This window comes from Rhinolophus sinicus, linkage group LG04, assembly GCF_036562045.2.
Source record: "Rhinolophus sinicus isolate RSC01 linkage group LG04, ASM3656204v1, whole genome shotgun sequence".
NCBI lineage: Eukaryota > Metazoa > Chordata > Mammalia > Chiroptera > Rhinolophidae > Rhinolophus > Rhinolophus sinicus.
The window spans coordinates 164,462,809-164,489,915 of record NC_133754.1 but is presented as its reverse complement, the minus strand read 5'-3'; the positions used below and the strand labels follow the sequence as shown (position 1 = coordinate 164,489,915).

The 27,107-nt window shown below is 36.7% G+C and overlaps 2 protein-coding genes and 1 pseudogene across 2 annotated transcripts in view; 2 read left to right on the top strand and 1 right to left on the bottom strand.

The window, feature by feature from the left end:
• OR13D1 (olfactory receptor family 13 subfamily D member 1) overlaps positions 1-14,682 on the bottom strand; it is a 37,967-nt gene extending 23,285 nt beyond the window's left edge. The window contains 1 exon segment of the mRNA XM_019734154.2: positions 14,595-14,682. Coding sequence (XP_019589713.2) covers positions 14,595-14,682 — 88 coding nt within the window.
• Positions 792-9,065, top strand: LOC141571237 (olfactory receptor 13C7-like; annotated as a pseudogene).
• A 9,147-nt stretch (positions 14,683-23,829) lies between the features above and the next one.
• OR13C2 (olfactory receptor family 13 subfamily C member 2) lies at positions 23,830-24,805 on the top strand. The gene has a single exon (XM_019734164.2). It carries the CDS (start codon positions 23,830-23,832, stop codon positions 24,784-24,786), a length of 957 nt encoding a protein of 318 aa, XP_019589723.2. The 3' UTR covers positions 24,787-24,805.
• Positions 24,806-27,107: the final 2,302 nt, after the last annotated feature.

Here is a 27,107-nt window from a genome sequence, read left to right as displayed (position 1 = left end):
GGCCCTGCTGTGCACTTCCAGGTCTTAGCGTTTTAACTCCGTTCACACTTAAGTTCTTCCATCTCTCCAGCATTGTGAAGACCTTAGCTGGAAGAACACAGTTCTATTTACATTTTAAGTGCATGGCCCTTTCCCACGTTTTGATGCCAAGTACGTTCACTCAGTGTTGTGAGGATTTACAAAGCTGTGAAAGACTCTATCTCTGGATCAGGGCAATAACAGGTTTTGGAAGAGCCTTTGGAGTAAATATGTACATGTGACCATTTGGGGAAATGGGATTTGTCACAAGTATTGATGTTTTGTTTTAGCAGGCACTAATCTGACAGGACCCAGATTTTAAACTTGTCTTCTCTGAGGTGGGCAGCAATTGAAATCTCTGGTCAGGTCTTGTCGTGAGCGGGATACGACTATCAAAGCAGCAGTCTCACACACGTTTGTGTCTTTCCTCAATGTCAGACTTTATTAGAATGAAGCCATGGATCTAGTCCTACTGACTCGGTCAACCACGGGCGTTAACCAAGACTCTGGCCGGAAGACAGCCTCCAATAGCTGAGGTAGAGCGGTTTCACACAAGACGGTCACACAGGTTTGCAAGCAACAGGGTTAGGCAAGAGTCTTAGGAAAGAAGGATGAGAGAGAGAGTCGGTGTTCAGTGAGAATCTCTAGTGCACTGAGGTGCGTAGTGTTGGGTGTTAGGCCAGGCTGGTGAGATTGTCTGGAGGCAAGACTTCATGGGCTCTGTCTGGGACGAATGCAGGTGTGGCTGTCAGCTTGTCAGTGAGGCCTGAGTGATGAGCAGTCAGCGAGCTTCTGATTTTATGCTCAAGACTGAGTGTGGTGCACCCATCTGCAGTCCGAGAAAGCTCATCTGCACTCCAATAAATCCGTCCCGATGGTCACGCTCCACCCTGTGTCTGGAGTTATCCAGTTAGGGCGTTCACTGGCTACGCCTTTCACCTGATGCTCTAACATGACTGTCACTTTGTGACTGGCATAGCTGTCAGAATTATTAGAGTCCATTTTGTGTTCGTAATTAATACTCTTATTCTTTTGGCCTTATTTCTGCTTATTTGTAGTTTAGAGATCAGCCAGTATTTGGGCAGAGTTTATACAGAAATTTGGGGTTCCCACTCTCTGGCTGTCTCTTTTCGGTGGCATTCTCTCCTAAATTTTCAACTGCTGTGAACTTCCTGAACTCTGTCCTCTGTTTCTATACTACAAGGCAGTAAGATTGACATTTTCCATCTGAATTTTAGTCACCCTGTCGTGGTGGTGACTTTGTCCTTCTCTTATCTTAAAAACTAAATGGGGGACAAACCCAGTTCCATTCCTTCTTACAAATGTTGGCTGCCCTCATTCATTTTCTGTATATTTGGCCACTTCAGGAAAGGTTTTGTTTTTGTTCTGTTTTGTTTTATTGTGGTAATAGCATTTATCATGAGATCTAACCCCTGTTAACAAATTTTTTTAGTAGGCACAATGTTGTACACCAGATCTCTAGAACTTACTCATATCAAATATCTGAAACTTTATACCTATTGAATAACAACTCCCTATTTACTCCTCTCCCCAGACCCTGGCAACCACCATTCTACTCTCGCTTCCATGAGTTTGACTATTTCAGATTCACCATGTAGGTGGAATTGTGGAGTGTTTGTCCTGTGCCTGGCTTATTTCACGTAGCATGTGGTCCTCAAGGTTTATCCATGTTGTCGCAAGTGGCAGGATTTCTGTCCTTTTTAAGGCTGAATAACATCCTGTTGTATGTATATGCCTTGTTTTCTTTATTCATTCATCCATCGATGGGTATTAGGGCTGTTCCTTCATCTTAGCTGTTGTGAAAAATGCTGCAGTGAACTTGGGAGTTCAGGTATCTCTTTGAGATTCTGATTTCAGGCGGTTTAAAAATTTTATTTTGCCTAGAGTTTATGGTTGTTATCTACAGGAGAGTTGATCCAAATGTTGCCATTATTGGAACATTGTATTTTATAGAATATGAACATTCTCTTTCAAATTTTATTTATTCCCACATCTACCGTGTTTTCCCAAAAATAAGACCTAACCAGATAATAAGCCCTAGCATGATTTTTTCAGGATGACATCCCCTGAACATAAGCCCTAATGCGTCTTTTGGAGCAAAAATTAATATGAGACCCGGTCTTATTTTCGGGGAAACACGATATGTTGTAAATGAAATAAACCAAAAAGCTCTTTTTCTTGTCTTTATCTGGTTATGAAATAAAAATAAAAGGATTGGGCAGGTTTTTTGCTAAATAGCACTCATAAGATGAGGACTATCTGTTCTTTGATAGCTTGGTAAAATCATATATAAAACTGTGTGACCCCAGGAACTACTAAAGTTCAGTTGGAGGTTAGTGAAAATACAGATGTACTTTTTCCCATCTAAGTTACTAGTCCCCTTGAATTTTATACATAGATGTCCTTTGGAATTAAGAACCACTGCTAGAGAATATACGTAGGAAAGGAATTTCTGTATCATGGTCTGTACAAATATTCATATTTGTTTTGTAATGTTTATTTTCAGTTTAACAGTTTTTAAAAAAAACATTGGTTTCTTTTGTTTGATTTTGGGGTATATATTCAATTTTACTAATGTTCCAACTTTGTACCCTAATAGAAGTGTATGAGGCTCCTTTTGCACCACATTCTTCTCAATACTTAGTATTGATCAATTTTTAAATTATTACCAATCTTGTCTGGTTAGTTTGGAGAAGCATTCTTTAAGTCTCACGTGACAACACATATTTTAAGGGTGTTGAAAATTATATGGAGTAGACATAGAACATACTCGGCCTAAAGATGTTTGCAGTTGGTTTTGTCACAAGGTTAGGTTCATGCAAATTTGCAGAAGGAAGCAGCATAGGAGAAGCCAAATGCTGGTACAGTAGGATAGTGAGGGCAGTTACTGCACATATAAACTCTACATGTTTATAAGTGGTTGGTACATCCCTGTGTAGGTACTTTCAGGAACCATATTTTCTATTGTATTCTGAGACCACTAGATGGTGGCATAGACTAGCTTTTTCTTCATCCTTTCTTGAGTACATACCTGTACATGGAATTCCGGGTTCAACTTCGCCTGATCTTGTTAATTTGCTCTTTAAAACGTTAATTCATACTCCCAGTGACAATTAATTAGATTTTATGTTTCTCCTGTCACAATTTGGTATTTGACTTTTTGGGAGGTATGCAATGTCTATTTATGTTATTTATTTATTTATTTATTTACTTTTTGATTACTTGTGATTTGATTGTCTTTTAGTATTTTTATTGGTATTGAGTTTCCTTTATGTTGTAGAACTTACCATTTTTTATCACATTGTGTGCATTTTTTAGAAATATTCTGGACTCTAATCCTTTTTTGTTTTTGTGTACTACAGATAAATTCTCCCATTTATGTCTAATACTTAAACTTTGTTATTTTTTTTTTTTTTTTGTCATATAGAAGTTTTAATTTTAAGGAGACTGAATTTGTCATTGTTTTCCATGACATTTTTTCCATGTTGACTTTTTAAATTAAATTTATTGGGGTGACATTGGTTAGTAAAATGATGTGGATTTCAAGCGTACAATTCTATATTATCTGTATATGTATTGTGTGTTTACCACCCAAAGTCACATCTCCTTCCATTGCCATATACGAAGTTGTGACAATTAAGTTTGCAAACTTGTTGCAGCAATGTTGCTAACCTTTTTTGATATCAAAGGGATCATTCATTAGGAATTTGTACCAACTGGACAAACAGTTAACCAAGTTTACTATTTGGAAGTGCTGAAAAGGTTGTGTGAAAAAGTTAGATGACCTGAACTTTTGTCAACATGGCTCTTGTGTCACGACAATGCACCAGCTCACAGGGCACTGCCTGTGAGGGAGTTTTTAGCCAGTAAACAAATAACTGCATTGGAACACCCTCCCTTCTCACCTGGTCTGGCCCCCAGTGACTTCTTTCTTTACACAAAGATAAATGAAATATGAAAGGAAGACATTTTGATGACATTCAGGACACCAAAGGTAATATGACAACAGCTCTGATGGCCATTCCACTAAAAGAGTTTTAAAATTGCTTTGAAGGGTGGACTAGGTTCTGGTGTCAGTGTAGAGCTTCCCAAGGGGAGTACTTCTAAGGTGACCATAGTGATATTCAGCAATGAGGTATGTAGCACTTTTTCTAGGATGAGTTCGCAAACTTAATTGTCTGACCTCGTGTATTCCATTTACTGAGTTCCTTATTTCAGCTATTCTATGTTCATACCCAGTTTGCCATGTCATTCTTTTTTTTTTTTTTTGTAATTGCTTATTTTTGCTTTATGCCACTGATATTGTTTCATATCTCAGTAAAGATTTTTTTGCTCGTTCAAAATGTTTGCTCTCTTCATCCAGTGAATTCTGCCTCAGATGATCTCATGTTGTTCATTTTATTGTGTTTCTTTTATAATGGTTGTCACATTATTCTTCTCTTTGGAATTTATTTTCCCCTGAGGTACTTTGGTCAGTAGTGTGTACGTTATGAAGGAGAGGCAAAAGTCCAGGCCCTGACTTGTGCTACTTCTGGTAAGTTCAAGGTTTGGGGCTCCCCAAGGCAGAGAACCCATTGTACTACACTGTGGGTATGAGTAAATGTGTTTCCTCACCTGGAAACTTTGACTGTAAGGGTACTTTCCTTCACCTCTTTTCAGATACCATTCTTTTCTAAGTCCTTTTCTTCATTGATAAAAATATCCCAGCTTTTGTAGTGAGAGAAGGCAGAAGGTGGACACTCTCATGGTAGGCTGTTTTGTAGAGAGTTGTGCCCTTGTAGTGAGATGTTCATGCTTAACCTCTTCTTAGCTCTGGACCACTCTCATATTATCTCATCTACCTCAGTTTGTAAGCGTTAGATGAGGTCACATGTAATTTCCCCATGGCAATGCAGTAGAGAAGAAAGAATTACACTCAAAACTACTCCCTCAATCCATTTCTTCTCAGTGGCTGCATTCTGTTTCCTTGAATTTCTTCCGGTTTGATTCTATTCTTCAGATTGTTATATTTCAAGTCCTATTTCTATGGCATTTTCATGTTTGGGGAAGAAGTCAGAAGATTTTGCTCCTGTGCTCTCTCCAGAATTAGGACTATATTACTTATATACTACTTTCATAAGAAGTTGTTTCTTGAATGACTAATTGGATTTAAAAGTTCGGAAGAAAGAAATAGCCCTCTTACCGAGACCTATCTTTGAACTGATTTAAGCTTTACATAACTGATCTTGTTTTACATAATTTGCTTATGAAACTCCTTGCAGTTACAGTCTATCTTCCATTTTGCATTGCAATATAACTTTTACTGTGGTCACATCAAAACTATTTAATTCATTTGTCCACAGAACGTTCATTAATGAGAATGCATGCTCAACATCTCCATTACGAGCTAGTATGCTGAAAAAGTACCTGCACACAGTCAACACCTCGGAGAACTGCTCTTCAAATTTTATTTGTTGAAGCACGTATTAGGTTGGTGCACAAGTAATTGCGGTTTTTGCAATTACTTTTAACCTTTTAAACCGCAATTACTTGTGCACCAACCTAATAGTACCATCTTTCATGGCGTATGTTGCTTCCCCATTGTTCAAGACTATGTTGCATCTTTTGCTCAACAACTTTTTAAAGATGTGCACTGACAAAAAAGAATGCTGTTATCAAATCTGCTTCCATTCTTTTTAACACTACACATGATGATGGCACTGTTTGCATGCTGGAACATCCATGTAAAATGATTGACTTCTTCAAGTTTTGATATGGATTCAGAAGATAGTCATGACAAGTGTCATAATAATTATCCACTTCAAGTCGGAACTTCCTTTCTTGTTTGTAAATAAAGTGTGGGTTGCTCACATCAAGGACATTTTTGATGCGGTCGCCCTGTATTCTGTCACGCCAATGTGGGTGTGACTGAAGGACAGGCAGGATGAGTTTGAGGTATTGTGTACGTATTTGAACGGAGGGCATGAGTGAGCAAACTCATAGTGACTGTGCATATGATTCTGGATTTTTAGAGAGGCCAGGGATACCAGTGTGAAGCTTATTCACTCTGAGACTCCAGGATTTAGAGATCAAAATAAAGGTGATTAGCAGATAATTTATTAAGAACAAAGTATCGTTTTGACCTAAGTATCACCGGTTACTATTAATATCGTGCTTCTCTATCAGGTATAGTCAATTCTCATTTCCAACTCTTGGCCATTTTACCTGATAGCAGTTTTAAATATTCTCTTCCCAGAGGGTGTAAAGTCAGAAGGATTGTTTCTGTTTTGTGAGTTACACTTCAGTTAAATTATATTAGCAACTTTGTTTTAAATGCTGCTAAGGGACGGTCATCCCAAAAATACTAGAACATTTCTAAATTCTATCCAGTCCACATTGCGAACTTTGAATTGCTTTTGGGATTGGAAGCATTCTCGAAGCAGCAAAGACTTGAAGTTGCTTTGGTACCCCACTGGCTGGTTCTTTAAAGGAAACTCTCATAGTGAAATGACTGTAAAGGGTCCCTACTTTCATCTTTACTGGAAGTCAGTTCTATTTTGCCAATGGTTAATTTGTTTTAACAATAGCAATGACAACTATTTGATATTAATGACAACTGAGAAGCAAATTGTTCTTCTTTTAGTTGTCTTATTGAATTTATTGAGATGGAATTTATGAGATAAGCAAACTCATAAAAAAAAGTAAGACTTCTTCTGTTTCTGGCATTTTAACATAGAAATACTCTATATTCCAGTGAAGTGGGGATACAAATAATTATAACATACTGCTAATGCTTAAGAATATTTGGAGCGACTTACCCTTCTTTGTTATGGGTATTTTGAATATGCAGTCAGAGGAAGAGCAGCAGAAGAGCTGTTAGAGCAGAAGCTGATTTCTGTGCAAGGAGAAGACAGTATGTATTTTCTCACACTTGGAAGTAAAAGTAAATCCCCTGTCATGTAAATTTCTTAGTTTATACATTTATTTATGGTTTGATACTAGATCGAGACATGAACACCAGAGTTTTTCTGAGATCAACTTGTCTTTCATTATGTGTATCAGACAGGATAGTTACCTAGATGTCCCAGTTTGTACTAAAAAAGACAAAGAGTAAAAATTTTATCTAAAAACGTTTTCTTTTTTCTTTCACAAGCATTGTTAATGCCTATAGTTAATATTCTCAGGGTATTGTAGGTATACATTGTTCCGCAAATTAGGAGTAACCAAAAGTCCTTTTTTGTAAAAATGTGTCTTTTCAGTTTGTTCTTCTAGCCACAAAAGTCTTCAAAAACTGAGGTTAAATTATCATTGAAGCAGGATTTACATCTATCATTTTATTTTAGTTATTGAGAACAATGATTATTGTTAAGGCTAACATATTGTGGAGAAAAAAATTGGTATATGTAATCAAACCCCTGGTGGCCAATAATATTTTACAAATTTTGGATTTGTTTGGTTAAAGTGTTATGGTGACATTGCCTTCAAAATAATTTCAAATTCATAACGTGAGATACACAATTCTAACCCAGTTGTATGTGTTCTAAATCTTTTTTTTTAAATAAGGACTTGTTTTTTGAACTAAAGCCTCCTTCATGGTATCTAAAAGTCTAACTGATCTTAGCTTAGAGAGTTGTAACATGTTCTTAGGCTATCTGTGTATCCAGTTACAGGTCTATTTTCCTCGTAAGGGAAGCCACTTAAGGAAGCAGATAACTCTTTTTTTCCCTTTTCATAGTTTTCTTTCATTCTTTCTCTTTCTTTCCTTCCTTCCTTCCTTCCTTCCTTCTTTCCCTCCCTCCCTCCCTCCCTCCCCCCTCCCTCCCTCCCTCCCTCTTTCTCTCTCTCTCTCTCTCTCTTTCTTTCTTATTAATTTCATGTGTAAAACAATATCATGATTAGACATTTGCACCCCTCACAAAGTGATGATCCCACCAAGTCTACTACCCATCTGACACCATACATAGCTATTACTGTACCATTGGCTATAGTCCCTATGCTGTACTTTACATCCCCTGGCTATTAGTCACAGGATGCAATAACTCTTGCAAACACTGCTTCAACAGATCCACATACACTCTAGCTGCTGCAGAATTCCTTGTGGTGAAAGAAAACATTAACATGGGAATAGCAATCAGTCTTCTGTGACAAAATTTGTCCTACTGGGCCTTTCTGGCTACCCAGAGCTTGAGGCCATTTACTGTGTGCTGGTCCTATGTATGTGCTTGGTGATCCTGCTGGGGAATGGAGTCATCATTATTGTAAGCGTCTGTGACTCCCATCAGTGCTCCCCCATGTACTTTCTCCTCAGTAACTTATCATTCTTGGGCATTTGCTGCACCAGTTCTTCTAGTCCCCTATTTCTCAGCAGCTCTTAACTTCAAAGGAAACCATTTTCTTCTCTGGACGTGGAGTGCAAACATCTCTCTCCTTTGCTATGGGAGCCACAGAGTGTGTCCTAAGCATGTTGGCATTAGACCGCTGTATGGCCACTTGTAACCTCGAGATTCCCCATCATTCTGGGCAAGGCTTCATATGTGCCCATGGCTCCTGGATTGCAGGGGGTGTCAATTCTTGTCACAAACCTCTCTTGCAGTGCAGCTTCCTTTCTGTGGGCATAATGTCAGTAGACATTTTACTTGTGAAATCTTGGCTGCCTTAACATTAGCCTTGCTGATATCTCCATAAATGTTATTAGCATGGTTTTTGCTAGTATGATTTTTCTTTGCATTCTTGTTTCCTCTGTTTTCATTATCTCCACCATCTTGACAATTCCTTCGGCAGAGGGAAGGTGCCAAGTCTTTTCCACCTGCTCCACTCACCTAACAGTGTATATATTCTGTGGAACCATCCTGTTCATATATGTAAAACCCAAGGCTGAAGACTCTTCTGGTGCAGACAAAGTACAAGTCACAGACAAAATCATCTCTCTCTTCTATGAGGCCATGACCCCTATGTTTAATCATCTCATCTATAGTTTGAGGAACAAAGATGTGAAGGCAGTTGTGAAGATTATACTGTGTCGGAAATGCTCCTCAGAGGGAATGTGAATGCTATTTTTTTTTTTTTTTAAATTCATTTACTCTGAACACAGGACTAGTTCTTACTTGGAGGTTCCAAAATAAATATGAGCATTGGTGGTACCATTAATTCCTGAAAGCCATTTTTCTGTTCCTGGTACTTAAGTGTGAGATAAATCGAGTACCTACCTTTTCCCTTCATGACTGGATTAAGGAGAAAAGGGATAGAAATTTATGGGTAAAAGGATTCTCATCCAAACCACCCACCTTCTCATGGATAGCAGAATTTAGTTTAACTCAGGAATGATGAGTTCTATAATCTTATGTAAAAGGAACTACCATTTTACTAGCTTAACCTTTTATCCTCTGTGTGCATCAGTTTTATAGTCTCATATCTTTTTTTAGGAAGATACAATAGAAATTGCCTTGCTAAGGTCAGAGTGCTGTATGAACTCAATATTAAATAATTCATAATAGATTAGTCTTTGATCCTTTAGAAGGAACGGGTGAGCAATTTAGGGGGTTAGGTACCTGGCCTGTGTATATTTCATAGAGAGACAAGAGTAGAAAAATGAAGCTATTTTTCCTAGGGCTGATTTCCTTTTGGCTGCAAACTGCAAGCAGGCTTCTGTGCAGAGGTATCTGAGGCAATGTAAGAATTTGTGCAGACACTCCAGCTGATGGGGAATTTTTTTTTTAATTTATTTTTTAAATTTATTGGGGTGACAATTGTTAGTAAAATTACATAGATTTCAGGTGTACAATTCTGTATTACATCATCTATAAATCCCATTGTGTGTTCACCACCCAGAGTCAGTTCTCCTTCCATCACCATATATTTGATCCCCCTTACCCTCATCTCCCACCCCCCACCCCCCTTACCCTCTGGTAACACTAAACTATTGTCTGTGTCTATGAGTTTCTGTTTCTCATTTGTTTGTCTTGTTCTGTTGTTGTTTTTGGTTTATATACCACATATCAGTGAAATCTTAGGGGTCTCTGCTTTTTCTGTCTTACTTATTTCGCTTAGCATTACACTCTCAAGATCCATCCATGTTGTCACAAATGTTCCTGTATCATCTTTTCTTACCGCCGAATAGTATTCCATTGTGTATATATACCACAGCTTCTTTATCCATTCATCTATCAAAGGATGCTTTGGTTGTTTCCATGTCTTGGCCACCGTAAACAAAGCTGCAATGAACATTGGAGCACATGTGTCTTTATGTATAAATGTTTTCAGATTTCTCCAAAGAGGACATACAAATGGCAAATAAACATATGAAAAAATGCTCAACATCACTAATCATCAGAGAAATGCAAATAAAAACCACAATGAGATATCACCTCACCCCAGTCAGAATGGCTATCATCAACAAGACAAATAGTAACAAGTGTTGGAGAGGCTGTGGAGAAAAAGGAACCCTCATACACTGTTGGTGGGAATGCAGACTGGTGCAGCCGTTATGGAAGGCAGTGTGGAGGTTCCTCAAAAAATTACGAATAGAATTGCCATATGACCCAGCAATCCCTCTCCTAGGTATCTACCAAAAAAATCTGATGGGGAAATTTGATCTATCTTGGGTTTCAATGGAAAAGCACTGGTATTTTTGAGTGAAAACCATTTTTTTACTCTTAAATGACTCAAAAAGAAAAAAGACTTAGTTTTTAAAGAACTTGCTAGCACAGTTTTCTGAGAACATGAGGATAATGGGTCTAGAGTGTCACAAATTAGGTATTTTTGCAGTTGCATGAATTTCCTTAGAATATGAGCTTTCCATGCATTCAATCATTTTTCCTTATTTCAATTATGCAATCAAGCAGTCTTTACTGACAACCTATTTTATCTCAGGCATTGTGATAACTGTTGGTGATACATCAAAAAACTAAACAACATGGAAGCAAAAACCAAAACATGATCAAGGAGCACACAGTCTTGTGGAATACAGACCGACACATAAATTGGGGGCAAAAATATTAAAGAATACTTACAGCTTTTTCCTCTCCCTACCTTCTAAGCTGGATCTTTGGTTTGCATTCATAGTGTGTTGGGTCTTTATTGGGCTCATTTAAATGGGACAAACTAATGGGATAAGCTAAGCATCATGTGAAAGGGCTTGGACCATCTCTAAGAAAGAAATAAAAAAAGACAGTGAGAAAGAGGGGATAATGCAATGAAGAAGAAAGCAGTGTATTCTAGAGATTTTGAAGATAGATTTGGGAGATACCGAAATAGATACTGCAAATATAGAGGAAAGGAAAAAACTGGCTAACTGGGAAGATTTGATGCTGGTGTTCTGGATCCTTCCTCGTTGTCTTTTGGAAATTTCAGTAAAGGTATACAGTATTCTTTCAGACATTTGGTGATGGATTCCATTTGCTTTGCAGCCTCACCACGCTGAGACTGGGCAAAACAATGATTAACTTAGTGGGTCACAAGACAATACAGTGTGTTAAGTGCTGTTACAGGGGAATATGTACGTTTCTCCTGGAAGAGGGAATCCTAGGAATGGAAAGGGCCATTTCTGCTTTGCAGAACTGGGAAAAACAACTCTCCCAGTGGTGCAGAAAAAATTCTTGTGCAGAAGAAATTTTCAGACAGAGAATACAGCATGTGTGTTGCACGATGACTATGAATGCACTACCCGTTTAGTTGGTTGAATTTGGGTCGTGTTGTTGATGTAGTGACAAGGGAGAAGATTGGGAAGGCAGCTTGGAGCCAATTGTGAGGGTTTCAGATGCTAAGATAAGCAGCCAATCTCTATAGGTTTGAGGTCGTCACCCTCTATTCTCAGGGGGGTACATCAGGGCTACCACACAAATGAGCACATTCTAAGAAGTCAGATCTTTGATACCCCTAACCCTCTATCTGGCTCTGCTTCTGCCTGTTTTATGTGCTGCAGGGTTCCACATAATATTTTATTTGGAAAAAAATAGTCTGATGCTAGGAAGAATTTTAAAACACTAAGGTAGGCAATAGAATCCTACCAGTAAGAGTTACAAGAAAGAGACTGATGCTTTTGGATTCATTTTAGAAAGATCACTTTGGCACTAGGGAGGATAAAGTGGTGTATTTCCTGTTGATAAAATTCCCAGGACTGTTTTACCTTCCTTGGCCAGACACTAGCCCTATCTTCTCTTCCTTCCTGTAGGCTTCAGAGTACCGAGACCTACCCAGTTCCTTGGAGTTTCTATTCCCTTCCTGACTGGTTGTGGAATAAAGTTTCTCAAATAACATTCATGATCCTTTGGTTTAAAATTTTATGTTAACTAATAGAAGCAACAGAGAAGAAACAGAAAGTAACATCAATGGGGACATTCCACAGGTATAGGAAATCTAGGCTTTACCAGAATTGGCTCTGATATATGGATACTGACTATATATATTCACCTCTGCATCTTTCCTAGGGCTTCTAGTCCTTTTTCATGAGTGGAAGATCTTTCCAGCACTTATGTCAGAGAGAAAAAATGCCTCTAATCGTCTATTTTCTTCTATGTTGTTGGAGGATAGTATTGTTTAAATATTTCATGTGGTGCAGAAGCCGATTTGACTTCTGGATGCAAGCTTCTGCCTTTATTCTTTCCTCATGTTTCTGTTCCTTCTTTCTAAAGTTGGGTTTAAACTTTACAAGGTGCTTCATGTATGTTTTCATGTCACTGACTAATCCCTGCACTCTACAGTATTTTCTCCTCAACTGTTCAGTATTCACATTGCTTTACATGTATTCATTTGTGCTTACAAATATATTCATGTATGACAATGTAAAGAACATTGTAAAGAGACTTGGAGTCCAATGGTATGGCCTTAGACAATCACTGAATTCACCTATCCTCTGACATTCAGTTTCATAATTATTAAAATCTGACTCATTCTCTGAAATTCAGTTTCATAATTATTAAAACCCAACTTGGTCAACGTGAGGTGCCTAGCCAGTGAAATCCTTCATGTGAAAATGTTTGAAAACATTAGAGTACTAGAAACATGGGCCATATTAACTTATAATTATTCATTAGTTTCTTGATAGCAAGGACTAGATCCTTTATTTCTTCTGTGTCCTTCTATAGCCTAGTGTTATTCCATAGTTTGTGTAAGTGCTTTTAGGTCCATTGTAGGAGTCCAATAAATAAAATGCTTATTGGTTAGTAGATTGATTTATTGGAAATTGTCTGATTGAACTGAATATAGAATATACCAGTGAAGCGATGCATTTATCATGCTCAGGTGAATGAAAAGACAAAATACCTGAAAATAAAGTCACAGACACAAATGCTTCTGCTGAGAAAGTGAGACTCGCTCCTACTAAATAGAAAAAGTTACTTTGTGCTGCCAGGTATAATATGATTTTATGTGCCCCTTGGAAGAACTTATGATATTTTTCAGAAGAAGAAAAACATTTAAAAGTGATGTTCCCGACGTATTTTTTCACTCCAAGACCCAAACCCCCAGGTATGGAAAAATCAATGTGTTTTGCTAAAATGGAGCAGTAAAGACGAATAAGCTTTGCGTCTTGCTCTTGAGTACTATCCCATCCACTGGCAGAAATGGGGTAAACTGGAATAAAACAATTATACATTGTGATAAAACCTATTATAAAACTAAAAGCAGTAAAATCATAGAAAATCATCTTTCAGGAGTAGATCATAAACATTTCTACTTGGGTTTGAAGGGTACGTAATATTTCTCCAAGTGGAAAGTGGGGACAGATGTCCCTGGGGAAGACCACAACAGAACATTTTCAAAGGAGGACATGGACTTGCTTTGTGAGGCATGTGGGAAGGATGACAGGAGTCAGAACAAGGCTTAGGTGTTTATTTAACACGGGCAGTGGGGATGTATTTTAACCACGCATAAATGTACATAGAAGGACTAATAAGATGGACCCAATGGAAAGATTCTGTGAATTCAGAATTAAGGCTTCCTTCTACACCCACATAGTTCTGTCCCTCAAGTCCTGCTTGGCTCTAGCACTTATTCTTAGAAGAGAGCCACCGTGCTGTGGCTTTCCCCTTTAGATGGGCATCTATCGCACAGAGGTTAAGCTTTTTCAATGTACTGTCACAAAATATACTCACATTACCAGTGTTCTTTTATTGAAGAAATATCATTAATAGTTTTTGTGAAATAGTTACCTTAGTAAAGCTGGCCTGCACAGATATTGTCTTGAATGAGAGTGTAACAATGTTAGGCAGTGTAATATTTTCATTTGGTCCATTACTGCTAATTTCTGTTTCCCAGATTTGCATCATCTATGCTGTACTGAAAAGCAATTCAGCTGAAGGAAGAAAAAGACTTTTCCACCTGTTCCCCATAACAGTGGTGATTGTGTCTTATGAGGGGCTGTTTCAGAGATTTGCTGATGGCTGTCAAGAAGCCATCTACCACTGACAGGAACACATACTTAGTGGATGGACCCCGTTACATAAAGAGATAAACATTTATATAGAACAACCTGTGAATGAGAATTATTTTCTGATAGGAAATTTGTCAGCACAGAGGGGACAAAAGAGATGTGTATTACATATCCAAGAAAGAGAGGCTACCAAAGAAGGAGTTCAAGGGCATGTGGAGATGGGATTCTAGGAAGGTTAAGATGATCAAGGGGCTATTATTCCCCAGGAGGATTATCAGGTACATCACTAAGCACATGACAACAAGGAAATGTTGTTAATTCCTTGGAACTCAGAAAGATCACTCAGAATGAACTCAATCTTAGTTGTCCCATTGGTCCTTTCCATTTTCCTTTCTCATACCTGGAATAATCCAGAAAAAGAAACAACATATAAGTTAAATGAGTGGTATTATATAAAGTGAGGGGGTAATTGGGGTAGGAGGTCAAACAACTAGTGGATTAGCTTGTGGAATTCCTTTTCTAGCTCATACTCATAGAGCAGCTGAGCGACACTGGCAACTTATTAAAAATGCAGGCTTCTGTATTCTGTTTCCTGAGATTGTGATGCACAAGGTCTGAGGCAGAGAAGAGTGACTTGCATTTTTAACAAGCATGTTATTTATGATGCAGTTGGTCCACAAACTCCACTTTAAAAATTGGTAGACAAACTGTGCTTTACTTTTTTCAATGAAGATTTATATATTTGGTTTTACACTTATGACAGTCGCTAACAATATCATTTGTTTAGAGTTTTATAGTTTACCAATGTGTTTACACGCATTACTTATTTTATTATCACTATAATTCTCTGAGGAAAATGAAAACCAGAAAGAAATTTATATAAAATCATAGTAAGTGAGCAAGCTGTTATTCAAAATCTGTTTTTTCCTGATTTTAAATATCATGTATTTTTAAACTACACTTTATTATCATCCAAACATTATATAAGTTGGCTAAATGGTGGGAATCAGGCATCTTTTTTTAAAAAAAAATCATGCTCTCCAGATGATTTTAATGTACAACCAAGGATGAGACCCACTGATCTCATGGGATGTCTCTCAAACTTTAGTGTATATATAAACCACTTGGGGGAATCTTTGAAAAATACAGATTCTGATTGAGTGGGGCTGAAGTGGGTTTTGAGATCTGCATTTATGAACCTGTCACTGGGTGATGATGATTCCGCTTTTCTACAGAGCACACAAGAGTGGCCAGTCCTCTTAGATCATTTCTTTCCAATACCTCGGAGAGCACCATTGGTGCTTCAGCTGTGTGTAGAATAGTACTGGGAGACTACACAATGTGAAACTAAACATCCAGGTGAGACTTGAAGGTGAAACTTCTGTGTAGTTTATTGCAAACAGTTTCTTGTTCTTTAGATTTTAGATATAAAAGCAACCAAATTGCACATAGGCTGTGCATATGAAAGTCATTCAACTTGTTGATTTGCAATTAGGGCCAATATGTTTTTAGAAGACATTTTGGGTCGGCTAAAGCATCTGAGTTGTGTACCAAAGAGTGTGGAGCTTATGTCTTTAATTTGAAAAAAAAAATTAAAGAGTGCATATTAGCAAGTGACCCTCCTGTTTATAGTAAATGAATCACAGAATCCTTCTAAAAACAGCTCTGCATCCGCATGATGTTCCACCACAGCTGCAAAATATATCCCTAGATAAATAAATTAGTTTATCTAATGGATGAGTTACTACTCAATATTTTCAAACAATGGCTGTGGAGATGATATCAGATTTGCCTTGTGATAGTCATTTGCCAACAAGTTATGCTGCTCCCTAAGGAAACAATGGTCAGACCATTTAGTCAGCAGAGAAGCAAATTTATAATCCTATTGGCTATGGAAAACAGGACTCTTATTCAACCCATGCTGTGCCAAACCATGCGAGCTTACAGAGAGAGCATGAAAAGGTATATAGGCCAAGATACTCTCCTATTCAGTATTGTTGAAGATTGGAATTTGATTTACTCCAGGGGCAAAATCAACCTATTCTTAGTTTGCTAATAAAACCATGATAGAGGTTTTGAACAACCATCAGTATTCTGGAGTCTCTACTGAAGCTGTTTTAGGGACCATATGAATCAGGTCAAATACCATTTCTCCTTTTTTAACTTTTCCAAAATATTTATTCATGTTTGGAAGTTATTTTAGGAAAATAGTTACTTTATACCAAGACGAGGGTAGTATATTTGGTACTCTGACAGCTCCAAAATGATTGCTGCCAAAAGATTTTACTTGCAAACATTCCTCTAGGAAGCCACTCATCACTTTTAATGCTTTAAAAAATCTCACTTATTGAGTAGAGGCCATTATTTATATCTCTCTTGTAATGCTAGAGTGACTCCTTTAAGAAGCAATTGAAAGATTCTAGGTCGTTCATCCTTCAAGAGAGTACTGTGTTGAATGCACTTTGTGTTTAAAATGTTTCCTGCATTTTTGTTTACTTGTATAAGATGGAGTCTCATAATCTGTTTAGGTAAAGGAAATGAAAAAAATTAAGATTATGGATAGTATTTGACAAATTGCTATTTATTTCCCATAGGACTTGGAGTTTTCGATAATTTTGCTATCTTTGCATGCTACCTTCTGAAGCAGTTATTCATACTTGTCTATTTTGATGATGGGGAATTATGAAATCATCACAGTGCATTGTTTGATAGACTGTTTTACAACTCTCAAAGAATATCTTTGAAGATTTTGTATTAATGCAAAAATACTTACATTAACATGGTTAAGTAAAAGAAAAACAAAAACTAGTGTCCAACATTGTTTGCAAAATCAAAACCTAAAGCAATAAAACATATGCATAATAGAGGTTGGGAAGATATGTCCAAAAGTTAACTATGGTATTTTTTTCTGAAATAGCCAAGTTTCTAAAATAAGTATGGATACATGTGAATAACAAAAAAATATAATTAAAAAAAAGAAAGAAATTGAAACAGACACCTCATTATGTTGGAAAGTTTAACTCATAGTAAAAAAAAAGGAAATTTTCAATTTAAATAATTTAAGCAATTTCTTTAGGTCTGGAGAATACACATTGAGAGTGAGTTACCCTCCATTAAGATATTTTCTACATCCTAGGTGATAACAGAACAAATAACTATAGCTTTCTAAACAAATTTTTGGTGGAGGGCTTTATTTGGCTTTACAAAATTATGCCCCATGTCCTGGCATTAATGACATAGATTGAAAAAACAAATTAATAGTAACTAAAACTTCTCTGTCAAGAAAAGTAAAAGAATAATTTCATTTCCTTGAAACATTGTTCTGAAGTGATTTATTTAGGTGTTTCACTTAAGTAATGTTGGACATAGGATTTTGAGGACTTGGGAAGAAGAAAGGAAGAAACGGGTAAAGAGCTCTGTTCTTGGGCAAGAAGCTTAGCTGCATGGTGGCAGACCAGGCAGGACCTAAGATGTCCAGGAAGCAATTCCTTGTGATCATGTCACTGAACTGCAGAAATAGTGATGTCGAATACCCAGTTTTACCTTGTTTCCTGTTCAGTGCTATGAGTCCCCCCCACCCCCATTATCTTTAGACCTTTAGTCAAAGTCTGTTTTACCAGGGTTAGTGGTTTTGTGGTGAACAAATTGCATTTGTTACTTGGTTGAAACAGTTCAAGAAAAGGAGAGCACTGTCTATAGAAGCAGAATATGGCTGAGAGGACCTGGAATATATATATTCATCATTACCTCCTAGTTGTTTACATTATATAGATAATAATTTTATGCCGATTAATTTGGGTGATAGGTCTGTGTCTTTTAGGTGAATGCTTTGGAGATGCACACAGTATGGAGTGGGGTTGAGTTACATATTAGGTTGTAGAGTTATAAGAAAATCAAATAGCTTGATGGCTTCTATGTTTTCATTGTGGTTTCAAAGTTTCTAAATTTGTTGTGAATTTCAAAATGCCATTCATAGTCACATAACCCCATAGTAGTTCTGAATTTCAGAGTCAAAGGCAATGATTTTTAGATTATTTTATACAATAGAACACTTTCTCTTCAGTCATTAATTTAATAAACATCAATTAAAAAACTATAACTATATATATTTCTTATAACCATGTCTAGAACTTTATAAGTTTTTTTCTTATTCTTAATAGCCAATAATTAGTGTAGCTAAATAAGTTCTTTCTACTATATTATCTAAGAAAGCAACAAAGGAATAAGACAAACAAAGAAACAAAAACTCTTAGACACAGACAATAGTTTAGTGGTTACCAGAGGGAAATGGGGGAGAGGGGTGGTAGATGAGGGTCAAGGGGGTCAAATATATGGTGATGGAAGGAAAAATGACTGTGGATGGTGAACACACAATGTGATAGATATATAGATGATGTATTCCAGAATTATACACTTGAAACCTATATAATTTTACTAACCATTGTCACCCTAATAAATTTAATAAAAAATAAGACATGGAAGAATGAGCAAAGGTCTGGACAAAGCCATTAGAATATGTTTGGATTGAAGATTTCTGCAGTGTAAAATAATATATTGAGAATGGGATAAGATACATCCTCAAAACTTCTGATTGGGAATTTGAAATACAGTAATGCATCTAATATAATTAAGTCTTTCGGGGATTATTCTTGAAGTTTTCCAAAGTTTTAAACATCTTGTCCCTGAAGCAATTTAAAGTTATGGCTTACAACATTGCATAAGTCTCCGAGAGCAAGAAATACTTAAATGGCCTTCCTGAGTCAGGAGAACATTCTTTGGAGAATTTCCTGGATCTTCACAATGGGGTGGTGCTTCTGCCTGGACTTGAAGGACAAATGAAATCTACCATATTCTCAAATATTCATTTTCCTCTTACTTTTAAACTAGCAAAACCAAAATGTACTCCCTTTGTAATCAATCACATTTGGTTATAATGTATAGAAGGTTTTAAAACAATTTTGAAATAGTACCTTTGCCATCAATGTTTTCCAGATAAGAAATCCTGTGACATGATGGCTCCTCTCTGGTAACACCTTGAGAAATTCAACCTCATGGAAAATTTTGTACGAAAGGCTGCAAATAGAAGATCAAGGCAAAACAATCTGCTATGTGTTGCAACCTAGGAGGCAAGTCGACCTTCTACTTAGAGGTAATTGCTGAAAACATACTAATAACACAAATCCAAGGGGATGTCAATCCAGTGAACTGAGTTAACATAGGCCATGTGTTTTAGAGATAGGATATTTCTTACCATAGAGAGTCTACAGAGAATAGGAATAAAAACATCTAAGAGGAATTTCTTGGATATAGTGAGAAAATGAAAAATATGACCAAAAGAGTAACTTGAAATCTGGAGTAATTTGAATATCCCCAAAATGGATATTTAAGTCTAGAATTTATTTTACTGGGAATAAAGAATCATTTAGAATATAATTTTCTGGCCCTTGGTTCAGTGCAAGTGTCTACACACGTCTAATGGTGTCATTTCTCACTGGTCCAATGAGGTTGCTGCTGTATAATTGGCTGCAGATTTGCACTCTTGATCCAGAATGTTAAGTAGGCTGGTGTCACCAAAGTTTTGATTCTGTAACAATTTACCTCACGGCACTAATTCGTTTCTCTGTGGTTCAGTTTAGCACATGTTTGTCCAACGCTAATCATGAGCAGACAGCCCTTGGTGGAGCCTTTCACTGGGGGTGCTGTTTGGAAAACTTTATTACTTGTTCTTGAATACTTCTTTTGATCTGTGTAAAAAAGGAAATGAAGGGAAAACACGAGTTCTTAGCTAACAAGAAAGAATTCTGACTTTCACAGTTATGTTTGCAAGAGTACTTTGGGGATTTTTTTGAACACTTAAGTTTGTTGTTGTTAGTAATGTATTCGTATGGTAACTTGAGACATGATATTTTACAACGCACGCACACACATGCACAACTTTTAGATGAATGAATTCAACTAGCCTTTCTTGAAAACAATGTCAACCTTTGAGTTCCTTGTTTTAAATGCCATTGGGCTTTGCAACAGTGGCATAATACTCTTCATTACAAAGTGACTAGAGTTTAGTATAACATGCATCCATGTCATACCACGGATGTGATGAAAATTAGTGCGTTGGTTGGGTAAGAAGAGTCCAGATACAGGTCTGATAGTAAAAATTTAAAGGTACTCTTGTAGGAACATGAAACTGGGGGCAGAAATGTAAAAGAACTTGAAAAACAAACGAGTCAGTGAAACATGTAGGAAACCAAAATAGTGCTTACCGTATGCTAGATGCTATACAAGCATTGTTTTATTTATTCTCCCAAGAACGCAACAATGAGGCTATTTCAAATCCCCTGTTGTAGGTAAGGATATTGAGAAGTTATGTAAATTGCCCAAGGTCACATAGCTAGTTAATGGCCTGGAAGCAGAGGGGACATGGATGAGGCACCCCAGCCCTGAGGTCACTGCTGGCCATACACAGGCATACTCCATATAGAAACCACATAGAGTGTGGGTCCATCTGTTCTGCCCAAAGCCAGAGAGGCCTGTCATTGATCCAACCCACTGATAAAAGGCTTTTAGTGAGAACTGAGTGTAGTAGTGTGGACTGAAGCTCCGGCTTTTAGGGGGCGCAGGGCCCCAGGCAGGGTAGGGTTGGGAAGAAGCAAAGCTGGGGCAATGGAAGTGGAGTCCCTTGTAGCTGTTTCTGCAGCACAGATCTGCCCCACGCCCTCTTGTTGGGTGGTTCTTTGAGCTTCTTCCTGTCCACTCTGAAAACCATCGTAATGCATGTTTCCCTCCAAATTTGATAGCTGCCGACTGCTCTCTGTGGTTGGGGCTATGGAGAGTGTAGTTGTATTTACTGTATTGTAATATTTTTAACATCCTGTGACTTCACGATAGAGGTTTTGTATTGTTTATGGGACCTTTCTGTATAAATATGAGCTCCAAAGCACATTTGCATGTCAGTAAAAATCTCAATTTCATTAAAATTGCATGTTTTTTTCAGTAGATAAAGTGAGCTCACAGAGTGAAACTGCTTCTCAGTTATCATTTACCAGGGAATTGGAATTTGGGTGGCTAGCATCAAGAAGGTGAATCTCTAGGACTCTAAGTAAAAGAAGCATGTATCTTTAGGGTATAAAAGAATCCTAAAGTATCAAAGGTATAATTGGTTGAAATAAGGACAAAATGGGATGAAAGGAAAAGTACTCTAATAATGGCCAAAGGCATATATAGGTAATTAGAAGCTAGTTGAAATACATTTAAGTTATTCAGTTTGGACCTAAAATTTTTGCCAAGTTTTCTGAATAAGGAGAAATAGTCTACATGTTAAGTGTCTACTTGTTTTGTGAATGAATTAGAGCACTTTAAATGAATTCTGTGTCCATGAACAAGGATATTTGCTGGAAATTTGTGTGTGTGGGGGGAGGGTCAGGTGGAGAGGCACAATTTCTGAGGTCTTTGAATGCAAAACTTACCCTTTCTGATTTCTGGGTGATGGCAGTAGATATTTCTCTGGGGAATCACCCGAGGTGGTAGTCTTTTTTTTAATTGGACTTAAGCAGAAACCAATTAAAATGGTAACTAAAGATGTTTGCATTGGGAGAATGAAAAGACAAGTCACAGCGTTGTAGACAGTATACGTGTCACATATCCTATAAATGATTCATAGCCAGAGTATATAAAGAACTCTCAAAGGTCAACAATAAGAAAACAAACAACCCAATTAGAAATGAGCAAAAGACATGAATGGCACTTTATTAAAGAGAACATAAGACTGGCAAAAACCAACACCAACCATAACAACAACAAAAGCCCAACCAAACAATAGTCATTAGGGAAATGCAAATTAAAATTATGATGAACTATTGCTGCATACCTATTAGAATGTGTAAAAAATATATATGCTGACAATGCCAAGTGTCAATGAGGATGGGAAATACCTAGAACTCACATACATTTCTAGTTGGAATGCAAAAGTGACAGAGCCACACTGGAAAACTGTTTGGCAGTTTCTTATAAACTTAAATATGTATGTCTCATACTATCCAGTATGCCACTCCTGGATATTTACCCTAGAAAAGTGTAAACAATGTTCACACAAAAATCTGTGCATAAATATTTATAGCAGCTCTATTCATAATTGCCCCAAACTGGAAACAACCCAAATGTTTTTCAACAGGTGAATAGATAAACTGTAGTACAGTCATACAATGAAATACTACTCAGAAATAACAACCTGGTGAATCTCAGAGGCTTTGTGAAAGAAGCCAGACAACAATGGCTCACATATTTCCATGTATATGACATTCTGGAAAATGTAAAACTGGAAGGTTAAAAAATATTTGTCTTTGCCAGGATTTATGAGAGGATGAAACAAGTGGTTATAAAGGGACAGCATAAGGGAGTTTTCAGGGTGAAGAAAGACTTCTGTGTCCTGATTATGGTGATAGTTACGTGTACATGAATCTATACATGCCTTAAAATTCATAGAACTGTACATTAAAAGAGACAAAATCAATTTGACTATACGATAACTTAAAAAATAAAACATTTAAAATTACTCTATAAGTCACCAAAAAAAGGACATTACATTGTAACAAAAATACTCTGATTATTGGACTTCACATGAATTACACCCGTTTTTTAGGCAACCAGGCATTCAATAAACACTGGGTGGATTTATTGTTGACCATTCTCCCATTGTGTTGACACACTTCTTTCAGTATTGTAATAGTATACGGTGGGTTACTGTTGAATTTCCCTGACCTGGGAGGTAGGTTGCCTTAACAAGTTAACTAACCCAATCTCTGATATGATGAATTCCATATTCTTTTCACACTTTATTAAAACAACAACAACAACAGATAATTATGGAAGACAATCAGGCTTGAGTTTGACCTTAGGCTTTGCTACATATTAATTATATGACTTTAGGTTAAACTCTCTTAGTTTAGCTTAGAAAAATTCCTTATCTTTATTTAAAAAATTTTTTATTCAATTTATTAACAAAACAAAATAGTTCACGCATTTCTCCTTCCTCCCTTGTCCCCCACCTTTTATGACCACCAATCTGTTCTCTGTATCTACGAGCCTGTTTAGTGGTTTTTTTGTTTTTGTTTTTAGAGTCCATGTATAAGAGAGCATATGGTGTTTTTCTTTCTCCATTTGACCTTATCTTTAAAATGATAATAACTGTATGGTTTAAATGAGATAATGTATGAATAAAACCTCACAAAGTTGCTGATCTAGAAAGAGCTTCTCCCTCATACTTCTCCTGTTATTTTTTATTTCTTCACTACCTTACCTTTTCTCTCTTCTCTATTTTCTTTCTTCCTTCTTCTCATTGGGTTCACAGCAAACTTTAATATTTACGTATCAGTGAACTTGGACTTACCACAGTAAAGAAATTATTATTTGTAAATTATTTGAATATTTACAGGTAAAAGAGAGAAAGTATGGACTGGGAAAACCAAACCATTCTGGTGGAATTCGTTTTAAAGGGGCTTTCTGGTTACCCAAGGCTTGAGCTACTCTTTTTTGCGCTAATCTTAATAATGTATGTGGTCATCCTTTTGGGCAATGGCACCCTTATTTCCATCAGCATCTTGGACCCCCACCTGCACACGCCCATGTACTTCTTCCTGGGGAACCTCTCCTTCCTGGATATCTGCTACACCACTACCTCCATTCCCCCCACACTGGTGAGCTTCCTCTCAGAAAGAAAGACCATCTCCTTCTCTGGCTGTGCAGTACAGATGTTCCTTGGCTTGGCCATGGGGACAACAGAGTGCGTGCTCCTGGGCATGATGGCCTTTGACCGCTATGTGGCCATCTGCTACCCTCTGAGATACCCTGTCATCATGAGCAAGGATTCCTATGTGCCCATGGCAGCTGGGTCGTGGGTCATAGGAGTTGTCAACTCTGCCGTACAAACTGTGTTTGTAGTACAATTGCCTTTCTGTAGGAATAATGTCATCAATCATTTCTCCTGTGAAATTCTGGCTGTCATGAAATTGGCCTGTGCAGACATCTCAGGCAACGAGTTCATCATGCTTGTGGCCACGACTTTGTTCACATTGATGCCCCTGCTCTTGATTGTCATCTCTTACTCGTTAATTGTTGTCAACATCCTTAAGATCCATACATCTGAGGGGAGAAGCAAAGCCTTCTCCACCTGCTCAGCCCACCTGACTGTGGTGATCATCTTCTATGGGACCATTCTCTTCATGTACATGAAGCCGAAGTCTAGAGAGACATTTCATTCAGATGATTTGGATGCTACTGACAAACTTATATCCATGTTTTATGGGGTGGTGACTCCCATGGTGAATCCATTAATTTACAGTCTCAGAAACAAGGATGTGAAGGAGGCAGTAAAACACCTACTTATAAGAAAAGTTTTTAACAAGTAAATGGGAAAGGGACAGGTAATTTTTTATAATCATAATGAGGAGATCAGCCAGGTAAACCAAAGAGTCAAATAGATAGGTACTTGCTGCTGTGTTAAATTTATCTCTGAAATCTTTTAAGCTCTAAAATGTTCTTTTTTTGGTGCACTGTATAATGAAAGTAAGTAAATAAACTTCAGTTTTTTAAGAGTCAATGATTGTAGTTTGTTGTTGTTGTTATTGACAAGCTTGATTGTAAGGGCAAGTGAAGGGATAGTGTAATAGAGAGAGAAATTTCCAGACAGGAAAAAGGTACACTTGTATCAAAAACCTTAAAATTTTTTTGATGAAATTATTTCCAAAACGAATTTCACACTTTTTAATTTTTGTTACAAGACAGAATGAAGCCTAGTTTCAGATTTTTAAAACTCAGTTAAAATTGTTAATTTTCAATACTGTAAGTACTAAAATAATTTAATATGTTTGGAGTCTATTCAAATATGTAAGCATGATATGTAATGCTCTGTCTAGGTAGCTGTACACTATTAAACTTTTTGGTTCTAGAATACTATTATTTTTATAACTTTTTGTTCATCTCTAACTATGAGGCATTAAATTATTTTTCTTTTCTGCTTTCAACATACCTATTGTAGTCTTCTTTCCAAAGAACTTCTGATATGTGGGATCTAACTGCTTTGAACTTTGAATCAAATAACTGATTTTTACAGCTGCTTGAAAATTAAATGTAAATAACTTCTGTGTCAAATATCCACTGATAAAAGCAGAGCTTTGCTTCTGTCTTGTTGACTCTCCTTCCATGAAGTATGTTGTTGATCCAAGAGGAATTTTGTTTTTAACCTACCTTTTTATTAGACCTACCTTGTCATTAGATCTGCCTTTTAGATGTTTTTTCACACTTGATTTTTATCTGGGATTTATATTTCTTTCCTTTGCTGTGATAACCATAAGATTTTTAAAAAGTTTATACCTTTATCATTTTATTTCTTCTTGACTAAATGTCACATTTCAAATTTTCATGTTAGATTTTAATGTTTATTTTAATGTTACACCTCTTTTTTCTTCACCTGCTACCATATTAGCCTCAAATATTTTTTATATAAATCAGTGTATTTTTTATTTTATTTAACTTTTTAAAATTTTTATTAAATTTGTTGGGGTGATATTGGTTAATAAAATTATACAGGTTTCAAGTGTACAATTCTATAATACATCATCTATAAATCCCATTGTGTGTTCACCACCCAGAGTCAGTTCTCCTTCTATCACCATATATATTTTAAATTTTATGTAGTTTATCTTATGCTTCTTTTAGAAATTTAGAAAACTATGAGGTATTAAGTTACTCGGTTTTATATATCTCTGTTTAGTTGCTTTAGTTTTTAAGTGCTAATTAAAATCCCACATTATTTAATTGTTAACTTTGTATTTACATTTTTAAATATTCCTGGTTTTATTTTATCCTTTGAAACACTTTTTAAATTAAAACTTGTATTTTTAACTTAAAATAGACATCTATTTTCCCCCTTACAGTTCAGAAATGAGGCAGCAGGGAGCGTTATACAGAATACCACACCACAAAGAGGGTAATTGAATGGCTCCTTTATTTCGTTGTAATTTTACTTCTATCTCTGTCTCCTTGAATCAGTCTTTTAGCTCTGTTAATAATTATTTTCTGAGACTGTCCTCCAAGAAATTTGAGTGAACCACAATTTAATCCTTTCTAGAGCCTATATCTAATAACAACAACAACAACAAGGTCCTAACTAACTTCATGCAATGGTATCCTTTCTGAAACTATATGACAAATAAAATATTTTAAGATGTAGTTTCTCCAATACATAAAGCTGTTAGATTTGGATAAACTGAGTCAAAATTTCTCTCGTGCCAGAAGTTGTCACCGTACCCAAGGAAGTCATGAAAGATTTGATTAACAAAACAGTGGAGGTTTTATATCCAGGTTCACAGCCTGCTTTTACATCAAATATATTTATTCCCAAGATGGAGCTCGTGGGAATTTATTTTCTGGAAATTATTTTTGTTATTCCTCTGCATTGCTTTATTTCATTATGATGGTCAATGAAGCTAGCTAGAAACTAGTTTGTTCAAAATTAGATTAAAAAAAAAAAAAAAGAAAGGAAATGGAGCTGTTTCACTGATTCATGGTTTTCTGACCTTGTTGTGTTCAGTACTGGTCATTCTACATCTGTCCAGAAAGTGGAACCACCATATTTCAGATTGGCCCTTCTTTGGAAAATATTTCGGGAACAGAGAGACTAGCAATTTTTGAACTTTAGTTGACTTTCTTAGGAGAGAACAATGTGCCA

Excerpts from the sequence above, each read along its gene's own strand:
- OR13C2 (XM_019734164.2), top strand. The coding sequence starts at position 23,830 with ATGGACTGGGAAAACCAAACCATTCTGGTGGAATTCGTTTTAAAGGGG.